The sequence below is a fragment of the Apteryx mantelli genome, chromosome 15 (assembly GCF_036417845.1).
Source record: "Apteryx mantelli isolate bAptMan1 chromosome 15, bAptMan1.hap1, whole genome shotgun sequence".
NCBI lineage: Eukaryota > Metazoa > Chordata > Aves > Apterygiformes > Apterygidae > Apteryx > Apteryx mantelli.
The window spans coordinates 23,592,162-23,605,408 of NC_089992.1; the positions used below are offsets into that span (position 1 = coordinate 23,592,162).

Genomic DNA, 13,247 nt, shown 5'->3' on the forward strand with positions numbered 1-13,247 from the left:
TTTGATACCTGGGAAAGCATTACAAGGCCAGTTCAGGCTGATTCGAGCCAGGCTGCTGACGTTCCCACAGAGCCAGAACTGGCGTCATCAGATTTTGTCTGTCGGCTTTTCTCACGCAACGAGCGTGTGGTTGAGAATTTGGGGCAGGTGGGAGTCGCGGCAGGGTTAGTTTTCAGGTTGCCTCTTCTGGCTGACTACCAGCCTGGGCAGCATCTCACACTCAGAGGAGCTTTGTATCTAAAATGCCTGGAGAAGCTGGGGGTCGGGGGGGGGGGGGTGTCTCGGGGTCACATTAGGAAGCCAAGCTGGGTGCATGAGTCTGTGCACATCCCAGGGCCCTCCTGCCCCCCTTCCCCATCCCTGCACCCCTGCTGCACCCCAGATGCCCCCAGCCTCCTCGGTGCCAGCTGCCAACGGGAGCTGCTGCCAAGCCCGGAGAGGGCAGGGTGTCTCCTGGCACGGGCGCCTGCTGAGAACAGCTTTAAGAGCTCCTGCCTTGCGTGCCAGGCAGAGCTTCACACCCCAAACACATCCTCGCCCAGCGCCGAGCTTCCAGCCCGGCCACCGCCCCTCACCGAGCCGGCGGCTCCGTGCAGCAGGTCGGAGGCCGGCCCCGGGGCGCGCTGCCCCCGGGTACTGCTGGCACGGCACCCTGCCAGCGCTCCGCCGCTCTGCTCGCCTTCGCGGGGCTCGCGCATGGGTGCGCGGGCGAAAAGGAGAGTGGGCTCCTGGCTGTGCCAGCGCCTTGACCTGTGTGCGCGTTTGCCCTGTGCGACGCATTTGTTAGTGCCACCTGCCCGAATGAGTGTGCAAGGATACAGGCAAACGAGAGCACGTGTGGACCACAGCGCCTGCGGGTGCAAATGCACATGACCAAGCGTGTGTGCACATGAGCATGTGCAGATATGCACACGTGAGAGCACGCGCCTGCGCTGCGTCATGAGACAGGGCACTATTTGTGCATGCACAAGAAATGTGTGTCATGTTTGCATGTGTGAGGGAGCATGTGCATGTCAAAACGTGCACGAGTCCAGGGTAGGACAGCACAGACGTGGGCTGGCTTTGTGTGTGCAACACGCGGGTGTGCAAGAGTGTCTGGACACATGTGTGCAGTCTCCTATGTGTGACAGCACGCATGTATAGGTGTATGTGTAGATGACAGTGAATGCATGGACACGTACACTGTCCTCACACGTGTGAGAGCAGGGTTGCAGAAGGGACGTGTTTTCCAGGGTGCATGTGGGTGCTGCCTGCAGGCGTTTTAAGATATACCTCTGTGTGTGTGTGCGTTTCTGCGTGTGCTGGGTCTGTGTGACTGAGCGTGTGTTAGGAGACACATTTGTGTGTGCTGCAGGGACGCGTCCGTGTGTGCGGTGTGCCTGCGAGTGCCCACGTGGGAACGCACCGCGCCTGGGGGCTGAGCCACGTGTGGCTGGGGCGTCACGCGTGGTCAGGCTGCCCCGAGCCGTCCCCGCAGCCACGTTCTCCACGTCCTCTCCTGGCTCATGGGGAAAGGCACCGCAGCGCAGTGGTGACAGCAGCTGGAGGGGTCCCCCGTCAGGTCCCCCTTAAGGGGACAAAGTGCCTCCGGAGGCAGCCAGCCTGTGGACTGGGGATGCGCCAGGCACATCGCACCGGGACAGGGGACCCGCGCGGGGACCAGGCTCTGCAGGATGGCTTCTGCCCGCTGCAGCAACTGGACACTGTGCACCGTCCCGGGGAAAGCTGTCCCCACGCACCCCACTGCCCCATGGCTGCCTCCACGGCTGCTGCAGCAGAGGGGGAGCCGGCTCATGGTGGTCTCCAGGGACGGCTGTGTCCCCCCGTGCACGGCTGGTCCGGGGAAGGGGTCCGTGCACCGGGTGCTGCTAGACTAACCCACACCCAGGGGTGCACACGCGCCCCCACGGCTGGGCTGAGCAGCACAAAGTGTCCCCAAATGGGGACACAGGCTGCGGACGGACAGCTCAGCCCTGGGACAGCCAGAGCCTCTGGGGCACGGTCTGGTCCCCCCGACCCGAAGGAGACTTCACGGTGGCACCACTGAGATCCCCCAATTCGCATCCGCGGGGGAACCTTCTCCCCTCTCTCATCTCCTCCCGGCAGGCGAGATCCGCAGGGGGCCCGCTGTGGTGGGGGAGGGCCGGACGCCTGGGTCCCCCCTGCTTCCCGGCTGCGGAGGGGTAGCTGGGACACGCATGGAGCAGGGAGCTGTCGTCCCCTTGCAGAGGCAGCTCACGGCGGCTTCCCGCGGCTCCGATCGGCAGCATGGACAAAGCCCTGGTCCCCCCGACGGCGTTGGGCCGGCATGTGCCCCCCCCCCCCCCCCATGTCCCGGGCGCCCTGCTGGGCGCTGGGCCGGCTGCCACCCCCAGCCAGCCCGTCGGGGACGCGGGGGCTGATGCCGACCCGCTCCGGCGCCGCGCTGACCCCGGCACAGGCTCCTGGACGTGGGACCGCCGCCCTGGCCCTTTAAAAGCCATTTCCCCCCCCCCCACCCATAGCGTGACTACGAGTGACCAGGGCGTCCCAGGTCTGTCCGGAGAGCTCCGGCATCCCGGCCCTTCTCACGCGATGGCCCCACCGCCACCCCGTCCCCTCCTGCCGGGGGACCCGCGGCCCCCTTTGCACCTCCGCCCTCCTGCTGCCCGCGGGGGCAGCTTCGCCCGCGGCCGCGAGCCCGGCGGCTGCGCCCGGCGCTGGGGACAGCGTGCAGGTGGAGGGGACAAGGTTTGGGACTCGGGGGGTCGCACGTCCCCCCTTGGCATCCCGGAGGGGCAGGTCCCAGCTCCCGCCCCTACGTGATGGCCTGTCCTCCCCCGAGGACCGAGGAAGCGGGGGCTGGAGCCATCAGCTCTGCCTGGCGCCCCCCGCGACATCCCTCGGCGCCCCCGGCGTCCCTGCCCCTTCCCCGCGCCGCCTCGCGCCCCGCTCCGCTCCGTGCCCGCGGGAAAGGCGGTGGCGCGGCGCGGAGCAGCTTCGCACGCGAACCTGGCCAATCTTTAACCGGGCCGGGGCGGCGAGGGCTGTGACCCCCGGCTCGCTCAGCGCTGCCCGCCGCCCCCCGCCGCGGCCCCGCTCCCCCCCGCGCCCTGCGGGGACTCGAACCGGCGAGGGGGCCTCTGGCCCGCCCCGTTCCCACCGCGCCCAGCCCCGGGAAACGTTTTAGGGTGCTCCCGTCGGAGCGGAGGCGCCGGTAACTCCGACCCGTCTTTCCAAGCTCCCGGCTGGATCCTGCCTCTCTCCGGGAGCCCTGCCGCCCCCGGGCAATTCCTGCCCGCCCCCGGGGTGCTGCCCAGACACCTTCCCTTTCGCCCTCGGGGGTCTCGGGGTACGGCGGGGACCCTACACTTGTCTGCGATCATCCACGGGGGCTGTCACGTCTTCCACGGGAAAACTCTCTGGCAGGGCAGCAGGAGCCCGGGCTGCCTTTGGCTCTTCTCGCGGACGTCTCTGCCCGCAGGCTGGCGGCGCCTCGCCGGCCTCTGCGCTCCGGAGGCAGGGAAGGGAAAGTCCCTCCGCCCGGGAGCGAGGCGCCCAAAGGATGAGGGCGAAACGTGCGGGCGGGGAGGTGGGTCCCCCCCAGCCCTGCGTGTTGCCAAAGCTCCGCGGGGGCAGAAATCCCTGCCGTGTCCTGCAGCAAAGCTGCTGCTCAGCCGGTTGCCTGGAAAGGAGGTGCGAGGGAGGCTTGGGTCGCCGGGACCTCCCTGGCATGAGTTTTCCTGCTTGGCCTGTGGGTCTGCGCACCAAAACCCTGGCGCAAAACGAGGTGGCAGGGTTAGGTGGCAGGGGATAGACCAGAGAAGACCCTGGGATCAGCAGCCTGCGGTCCCCACCAGACCATGCTGCCTGCGACCAGGCACGCTTTGCCTGTGGTTCTGCCTGCACCTCTGTCTCTGCACTGTCCGTTTAACATTAAGGCAAGCTGGACTCGCCCCCTGGCTTTGTGGTAAAGCCTCCGACCCGTCCTCAGGGTCTGGGCTGAGCTCTCGAGCCGTCTGGAGGGGTGAACGGAGCAGATCGAAGCCCTTCTCCGGGTGGTGTGGCTGGCTGGAGCCGGGAGGGGACCGAGCCGCAGCTGGTGCTCAGCATGGATGCTTGCAGCAAGAGCTCTGGCTGGTCTCACATGCGAGCAGAAAGTGGCTGGGTCGTGGTGCTCAGGCCTGCTGGCAGAATGGGACCTCGGGGACATGCCCAAAGTCCTCAAGTTTCCCCTGGCCCCTGCAGAGCCCCGGTTGGGCCAGTAACCTGGGAAAGTCCTGACCACCTCCAGCAGCTCCTTGCCCTCAACAGGACGGGGCGTGCGGGACACGGGGCGCACAGGGACAGGGTGCACGGGGGATGGCGCGGGCAAGGGAAGGGGCACACAAGGGACGGGGCGCACAGGGATGGGGCGCGCAGGGGACAACTTGCAGGGATGGGGTGCGCAGGGATAGGGCGCACAGGGACGGGGCGCACAGGGCACCAGGCGCGCAGGGATGGGGCGCACGGGGATGGTGCATGGCAGGGACAGGGCACGCAAGGGACGGGGCACACAAGGGACGGGGCGCACAGGGATGGGGCGCGCAGGGGACAACTTGCAGGGATGGGGTGCGCAGGGATGGGGCGCACAGGGACGGGGCGCACAGGGCACCAGGCGCGCAGGGACGGGGCGCACGGGGATGGTGCATGGCAGGGACAGGGCACGCAAGGAACGGGGCACGCAAGGGAGGGGGCACACAAGGGATGGGGCGTGCAGGGGACAACTCGCAGGGACGGGGGGCCGTGCCCGGGGGGGCGGCGGGAGGCGAGCGGGCGGGCGCGGGCGCTGGCCGCGGGGCCCGGCGCCTTTAAGAGCCTGCCGGTAGCGTGACTGCGAGTGACCGGGGCGGCGCAGGTTGCCCAAACATCCCGGCCGCTTCGCACGCGATGCCCCTCGGCCCCCTGCGCCGGCCCGGCACCCCGCGCCCCCCGGCCGCCGCCGCCCGCTGCCCCCGGCGCGGGGGTGCCGGGGGCCGCCGCCACGTCCCGTGTCACCTCCCCGCCCTGTTGTTTGCGCGGGGAGAAGCGGGGAGCCGGAGCCAAGCGGCTTCTCACGCGAACCGCCCCGATCTTTAACCCGGCGATGCCTCCCGCCGCCGCCCGCCGCGCGGCCCCGCGCCCCGCCGCCCCCGGCCCCGATCCCGGCCCCGATCCCGGGCCGCCCGGCCGCGCCGTCGGGGCCGCGGCGCTCCTTTCGGGGCGGCGCCGGAGCCCCCCGCGGGAGGAGGGCGCCCCGGCCCCGGGGGAAGCTCACAGCCTCCCGCGGGGCTCCGCAGAGGCTGCGCCCACCTCCCCCCCCCCCGACGGGACCCCCGCGCCCCCGCCGCGGCAGCCGCGGCCCCGCGGGGTCGGACCCCCCCCCTCACCCCGGGCCGGGGGCGGCAGCCGGGGGGGCGCAGCGCTGCGCCCCTCCGCGGGCCGGGGGCTGCCCGCATCCGCCGCGCCGCCCCGGAGGTGTTGGGGCGGGGGGGTCCGGGTTAATTATTTGAGAGTTTGGCCGCGCGTCGGCTTTGATCAGGCTTCGGACACGTGACGGGAGGCTCCTGGGCCAATCAGGGCGAGCGGCGATGCATATAAAGCAGGCGCGGAGGGACGGCGGGGTACCTGCGGGAGGATCGGGTACCTGCGGGAGGATCGGGTACCTGCGGGAGGATCGGGCCCTGCGCTCCCCCGGCCGCCTGCAGGGACAGAGGCGCTGCCCGCCCGGGAGGTGAGTCCTGGCCCCGGCCCCGGCCCCGGGGTCTGTCCCCCCGCTCCGGGACAGAGCCCTGCGCCTGGAGGGTGGGGAGGCTCTTCCCCCACAGCTTTCCCAGGGGACCCCGGAAGGCTGGAAACCCGTGGGATGCTCCCTTTGGGGACGGCCCCATAATTTGCCAGACCGCTCATAGCATCTTTGCCTGAGCCGCCGGGAAGGCGGTTTTGGGAAGAGCCGGGGGTCCCTGGGTGCTTACGCTGGGTGATGGTTGCCCTGTGCCCAGGGCTCGCTGCCCCTGGCGGCTTCGCTCTGCAGCCGTGGGCTGGGACGGGGGTCCCGGCTCCGAGGCGGCTGCACCCTCGGGCTGGCTCTCCCTGCTCGAGCAGGGCTGAGCCGGCTCTTCCCCGACCGAAGCAGGGACCCCAGCAGCCCCTCAGGGCTCCTTGCCACCAAAGCACCTGCTGTGCTTGAAGCCAAGGTGATCCCATGGGACCTAGGTGCCCCAGGTTCTGGAGGGGAGCAGCACGGTGGGCTCTAGTGCCTTCAAACCAGGGGAAGGTGGCAGGTCCGACCCAGCCTTTTTCCACCCGTGGTTCAGGATTTACCTGAGGGATTTCCGGCAGAGCTGGGAGCAGGGTGCTCCCCACCTGCCAACTCCAATGGGCAATGCGGGGTCCTGCACCTCCCTCCCCAGAGGCACTTTGACGCATCAGAGCTGGTTAGACACCCCCGAACTGAGCCTGCTGGCTCTGGGACATGCAATGGAAAAAGGTCTTTGCTTTTTCCAGCCCTTTCGGTTCTCAGTGATGGAGCATTAGAGACCAGGGTCCCCCTACAGCACTGGCTAGCTTTCTTGGTCATCGATCTTTAGTAAGAATTGTGATAATCTAAACAAACTCCTGCTTGCTTTATTTAGTTAGCTGGCAAGTGATGGCTCAGTGCAAGCAACCAGATGACTCAAACCAGGACAATTCAACTCTTCTATAGTCAAATACTCTTGAAAATACTTTATAGTAAGAAAGATTTTCTGTACTTAAAAGAGAATGTTTCTTACCCTGGCATGCAGGAAAAAATAAATAAATATGACCTATCCCTTTCACTCCTGGCTAGTTAAGCCCTGCTTTTAACTGCAGGTGGCTTCCTGGAAAAAGATTTGTCTAGTGAGACTTGTCTGCAAGTGCAAGCTGCATTAGTTCATTTAGGAAGATACTTAAATCCGACAGGACAATAGAATATCACTTCATCCCCTAACGACTTTTTGGAGAGGACAAATGTGCAGCTGTTTTGATTTGGACGCAGGTATCCTCTGTTCATGATGTAGGGGGATATTGCTCAGTGCTGAAGTATGCAAAGGGGCTAAAGTGCAGCGAGCAATGCAGAAACTACAGATTGCCTCCTGAGGAGCTGCTCTCTGAGTGGAGTGTTTGGATCAAAAGTTACACCTTGGTTTCCTGCCTACAGTCCTGTGCTTTCACTACTAAATAAGTGTCTCAAAGCTACAGGTGTCCCCTGTACCTTCCCTCTCCAAAATGTCCCTTTTTTTTTTTTAATATTAAGGTTTCTAAATGGCAGCAGCAATGAAGGCTGAGATGTCACTGGTGGGAAGCCAAGGCATTCTCTCAGCCACTGAGTTCCTCATTGTAGCTGCCGTCTTCTGCCTGGTCTGCCTGCTCATCCAGTCCTTCAGGCAGCATGTCCCCAAGGGGCTGAAGAGACCCCCAGGACCAAGAGGCTACCCCATCCTCGGCAACGTGCTGGAGCTGAGGAAGGACCCACACTTGGTCCTGACCAAGCTGAGCCAGAAGTATGGCGATGTGATGGAGATCAGGATCGGCACCCGGCCTGTGCTGGTGCTGAGCGGGCTTGACACCATCAAGCAAGCCCTGGTGAAGCAAGGAGAAGACTTCATGGGGCGCCCTGATCTCCACAGCTTCCGCCATGTCACAGATGGCCAGAGCCTGGCCTTCAGCCCTGACTCGGGGGAGGTGTGGAAAGCCCGCAGAAAGCTGGCCCAGAACGCCCTGAAGACCTTCTCCATTGTCCCCAGCCCAACCTCCTCTTCCACCTGCCTCCTGGAGGAGCACGTCTCCAAGGAGGCTGACTACCTGGTCACCAAGTTCCTGCAGGTGATGGAAGAGGAGAAGAGCTTTGACCCTTACCGGTACCTGGTGGTCTCTGTGGCCAACGTCATCTGTGCCATGTGCTTTGGCAGACGTTATGACCACAACGACCAAGAGCTGCTCAGCATGGTAAACCTCAACAATGAATTTGGAGAGGTGGCTGCTAATGGCAATCCTGCTGACTTCATCCCTGTGCTCCAGTATCTTCCCAGCCGCACCATGGAAGTCTTTAAGAACCTCAACAGGCAATTCAGCTCTTTTGTGCAAAAAATCATCCAGGAGCATTACGCTAGCTTTGATAGGGTAAGAATCTGAAGATTGCTCTGGGCAACCTTTGCTTTGCTTTGCTCCTCATTCTGTTATTGCCTTTGTCTTTCATAGTCTGGCTCCTTAAGACCATTGAAACAAGTCAGAGAGCAGAAGTGAAGCTTTTACTCCACCTTCTGCCTAACAAAATAAAGCTTCTCTGGAAGAAGCTCAAAAAATCAAATTCAGTGCTGCTGTTTTCTGGAAGTGGCAAACTACTTGGAGATACTGATTTGGCTATAGCTGGCCCCACTTTCTCTAACTATTTTCAAAATAGCTCCCTTTGTGTATAAGATTGGCTCTTAGACACTCAGGGTAATACAGCCTTGCTGTCCCTTGCTTACCTGGCAGGCCAGACAGCTGCTACCTCTAACACTGCCCCGTCTGATTCTGCCTCTGTGGGCAGAGGTGCCTGCAAGTGTCACAGCTGCTGTCTGTCTGCCTGGCCTGGTAAGGGGGAAAGAGGATATCCCCTTGTCCACCCACCTCACAGGGTGCACAGGAAAGCTCACTGGAGCTTGTGGGTCTGTAGCTAATGACCATCAGGAGCCCTGCACTGGCTGGGAAGAGAGGTTTTCCTCCAGCCCTTGATTTCCCTGGTCTAGCTGACTGCTCTGGCTGTTCCCCCAGGAGCACATCCGGGACATCACGGACTCGCTGATTGAGCATTGCCAGGAGAACAGGGCAGGGGAGAACACCAGCATCCCGCTCTCCAGTGAGAAGATCATCAATATTGTCAATGACCTCTTTGGGGCAGGTGAGAACGTGTCTGCTGTTAAAGCCATGCTGTTGTCCCTGTCCCAGCTACGCTCCTGACGTGGCAGCTGAAGAGCTGTAATCCACTACTGCAGGCAGCTGAGCACTTCCAGGTCCTTCAGCAGCCTTACAAACAGGGAGGCCCTGAAAGTCCTGAGACAAGCTTTCAAGAGAGCTGCTGTTTAGCCCTGGCAGTTGAGCTTAGGGTCACGGCAGAGGGTGGAGAGGGGAGCCAAAGCTGAATGGATGCACCTTTCATGGTGCTTGGCATCTGGGGCTGAAGCTGGGCTCACAAATGCTCTTCTGACAGGTGACCAGAGCAGATGGCTTTTCAGTGATAACTGATTGGGGGAACAGCTCCAAGGCAAATATTAGCTGTGTGTCATTGGCCAAAAAACCTAGAGTGATGGATCTGTAAATATCCTCTGGCCTGTCTTCTCTAGGTAACTAAATGCATTTCTTCTATGTCTATGCAGGCTTTGACACAGTTACAACTGCTCTAGCCTGGAGTCTCATGTATCTTGCCTTGTACCCTGACATCCAGAAGAGGATCCAGGAAGAACTAGGTGAGTTCCGGACATGAGTCCATTTCCTCCAGGGCTGAAATGTCTCTGCCAAAGGCTGATTCCAACCAGCTTCTTCCTCTCGACCATCCGCAGATCAGACCATCGGCCGGGAGAGGACACCGAGGCTGTCCGACCGAGGCATGCTGCCGTACACAGAAGCCTTTATCCTGGAGATGTTCAGGCACTCATCCTTCCTGCCCTTCACTATCCCGCACTGGTAAGCACTGTAATGACTGACACGTTACTAGTTTTTTGGAGTCGTTTTCTGGGAGGTGCCGTTTATGCTGATAATAATCTGGGAATTTATCCCTGTTATCATTGTAGACTACCTCCGCACAGGCTGTGGGGAAATATTCTGATGCATATCCTAAATTCCTTATGGCTTTGACAGTTGCTGTTAGTGCAACTATGGAGCTGCATCGGTGCGTGTGGCTGCTTTCACTGCCCAAATTTGAGGCCAGCAGCTGCCCTGCTTGTTGCTCTCCCGGGGCTGAATCCTTTAGTTTGAGGGTAGTTGCACTTCAGACCCTTCGCTAGTGGTAAGACAGTGGGTTATGACTAACCCACCCGGTTTCATATTTCCACCTGCCTTGGGAGAAACCACGTCATGATTGATTCAGCTTCCTGAAACTGGAATCTTTCCTCTTGAGGAAAAGCATTAACCAAGGATACTTGTAATCTCCCAATTCAAATACAATTAAGGCAGGGTATTTCCTAGCAAGTCCTTAGAATAAATATAGGATATTGAGAATGAAATACCTCTCTAGAACTTGCCTGTCTTTGTTTCACCCTAAAACTGCAGGTCTCCTCTTAACTTATCCTCCCCCACCCCTATTTCTTTCAGTACAACAAAAGACACTGTGCTGAATGGCTACTACATCCCAAAGGACCGCTGCATATTTATCAACCAGTGGCAAGTGAATCATGATGAGTAAGTACACCAAATCTCCCATTCCTGTTGAGAGGGCAATAGGCCTGCTTGGCATGAAGATCACTCAGATTGGTCCTTTACAGCAACATGCCTAAAGCCGAACAGGTCATGAGAACAGGGATGAACAGCTCAGACCAAAAGCAGTGTGGATTTGATGCAGATCCCAGGGTCAGATCTCCCGTGCGTGGAGCTGCTCTGGACTGCACAGGCTGACTTGGTCACCAGCTCCGCAACTCCCCGGCAGCTGGGGCTTACTGACTTTTTGCACAGCAGCTTGGAGGTGTCCTCAGTGCATTGGACTGACCACATATGCGTGGTGGCTGTTTTTGAAGGGCTGGCAGCTTTGGCTGCTGAATAATCAGGAATCGGTAGATCCTCCTGCCAAGCAGCACTTGTGATCTGGGCTGACAGCTCTGAATGCGTTCAGCAGGAACTGTCTGGTTCCCTCTTTGAGGCAGAAAAATGTCCTGTCAGAAGGGACTGCTGACATGACCATGATTAATAGGGTCAATTCTCTTCTTGCGTCATTATTTCTGATAATCAGCTTTTGTGAATGAAAAGAGCTTTGGAGCCCAAAGCCCTGTCTTACCCGTCCTGTGTGCTAAAGTAGAGACTCTCTTGGAGAGAGTAAGTTGACTAAAGGTTGATACAGGAGGTTGTTCCCTCATCAGTTATTTTAGACGAGAAGCTCAAGACTCAACATCTCCGGATCTGAATGGCCCAGTTGCACAGAAGTACTGCTGCTGCGCCCGCGTACGCCAGCGCGCGCTGCCACTGACTGCAAGGGGAACACGCTCCGCGGCCAGAGGAATTCCCTCTCTGTGAGCAGCAGTGCCACAGGCTAAGGCACCGCAACCGCAGCTGCGCAGACTGTGAAGTTTTGCTAGAAAGGTTCAAGGCGATAAACCGCCAAGTCTGAATCCTTCCTTTTGAGAAGGTGCTGGCAGATTTCTGTGGCCTCCTTTCAGCTGAAACTGCAGGGCCTCTAGATATTACACGCCGAGCTAAATTCATCCCTGGTATTGGCACAGGCAAACACAATCCGAGTTCAAAATAGAGTTTCTGTTTCAATAGACTGAGCTGATAGGGGCTGACATGCAGCTGGCATTTTAGAGCAGTGATAAAGGCCACCGCCGGGTGCCAGAGTTTTTGGACGGTGAAATGAGAAAATGTTGCAATACTTTTCTCCGTGAGGAGTTTGTTCTACTGCTGTCGCTATTGTGGAAGGGGGAAACGGCTTTCTCAGGTATCTCTCTTTTCTGCTCCAGGAAGCTTTGGAAGGATCCCTCAACCTTCAACCCAGAGCGGTTCCTCAGCGCTGACGGGACTAAAATAGAGAGGACCGAGAGCGACAAAGTGATGACTTTTGGCTTGGGGAAGAGGCGATGCATCGGGGAGACCATTGGCCGGTGGGAGGTCTTCCTTTTCCTGGCGACCTTGCTTCAGCAGCTGGAGTTCAGCCTCTGCGCCGGGGAGGAGGTGGACATCACTCCTCAGTACGGCCTGACAATGAAGTACAAGAAGTGCAAGTGCTTCCAGATTAAGAAGCGCTTTCCGGTGAAGAGCTCTCCATGAGCTGCGGCGCCCGGGCAGGAAGTGCCACTTTGGGAAATAAAGCCAGCCTTTTGAGCTGGACACTGAGACTGCTTTAGCTAACGCTCTCCAGATGGAGCTGCTCCCCTGCCAGCACAGCCGGTCGCGGGGCCGCCTCACTGGGGGCTTGTTCATCTCATGTAAATGCGAGCGAGCGCCCGGGGACAGATAAAGACGGCGTTGTTTGGCTCGGCACCCCTCGAGGAACATGCCCACTCCTCGCATCTTGGTGAGCCGGCTCCAGCGCCGTTGCCTGCGGAAAAGCAGAGCGGAGGTTCATCCTGCTGATTTCTCCGAATGTCTTTGCTTGTTTGCAAGAGCCGTTTGCAAATGCTTCAGCTCTTTGCGCTGATGGGAACGGGCTCTCCCCGCTGCTCGAGCCGCGTTGCACCTCCTTTTGCAGGGCCCTCTGGCATGTAAGGGAGACTTCTGCCCAGGTGGGCGGCCGCAGGGGCCTTGCTGGCCAGCTAAACCCTCCCCTTCCCCATGAAATAGCTCAAGCGTAGCTATTTTGAGTGCACAGTCTTACGGCTAAATGCCATGGATAGAAATTCAGGAAATGAATGAAGCCCCTGAACATTTCCACCAATCCTTGGTGACAATCTGACTACTAGCAAATATATATACCCACATATATATACCCACACATATATATATATATACACACATATATAGCTGTTCACATATCTGAGATGTTATTAGCTCAACTCTTAACAAGAAGCCTCCTGGAAAAATTCAGAAGAATGAGAAAAAGGGACAGGAACCAATAAGGGGGACAGTAAAATGCTTCTTGCTTTTGGACTATATATTGCTGCTATTTTAACTATTTTTTTTAGCACACAACTGATAGATTTCTGTATTCAGATTAATACAAAGAGTAAGGGTTTAAGGACTGCAAGAGCTACGCTGCCATACTTTGCAATCTGGTCAGCCAGTGTGAGAGGAAATTACAGCGGCAAACGGAGCAGCAGTTCCTGCCCGTTTGTACCTTTTTCTGCAGTCTATAAGGGATGCATTCATACGCCGAAATGTACCTGCGCTGCACAATATTTCTAACCCAATAAATACTAATGGGCAATTTGTTGCTTGGTTCTTGCTGGTGTTATTCTCCCGGAAAAAGATCTGAAAAAAGTGTTCGCACCTCTTGTCTTTTCCATCCTCAAAAGTCTGACTCAGATACCCTTAGATACCCTCTCTAGATTTTTGCATTTTGGGAATTAACCGGCCATTCCCTGACTGTAGGCACTTTTCCCGTTGGA

At 59.3% G+C, this 13,247-nt stretch overlaps 1 protein-coding gene across 1 annotated transcript; it reads left to right on the forward strand.

Annotated features, from left to right (window-relative positions):
* Positions 1 to 7,281: 7,281 nt before the first annotated feature.
* LOC106497762 (cytochrome P450 1A4-like) lies at positions 7,282 to 13,037 on the forward strand. The gene is made up of 6 exons (XM_013958757.2): positions 7,282 to 8,139; positions 8,773 to 8,899; positions 9,375 to 9,464; positions 9,558 to 9,681; positions 10,309 to 10,395; positions 11,664 to 13,037. The coding sequence occupies exons 1-6, from the start codon at positions 7,282 to 7,284 to the stop codon at positions 11,968 to 11,970; spliced, it is 1,593 nt and encodes a 530-aa protein (XP_013814211.2). The 3' UTR covers positions 11,971 to 13,037.
* Positions 13,038 to 13,247: the final 210 nt, after the last annotated feature.

Coding starts and splice junctions, on each gene's coding strand:
- LOC106497762 (XM_013958757.2), top strand. CDS start 7,282: ATGGCAGCAGCAATGAAGGCTGAGATGTCACTGGTGGGAAGCCAAGGC. Junction 9,465..9,557: donor GAGGATCCAGGAAGAACTAG/GTGAGTTCCGGA, acceptor GACCATCCGCAG/ATCAGACCATCGGCCGGGAG. Junction 9,682..10,308: donor CCCTTCACTATCCCGCACTG/GTAAGCACTGTA, acceptor TATTTCTTTCAG/TACAACAAAAGACACTGTGC.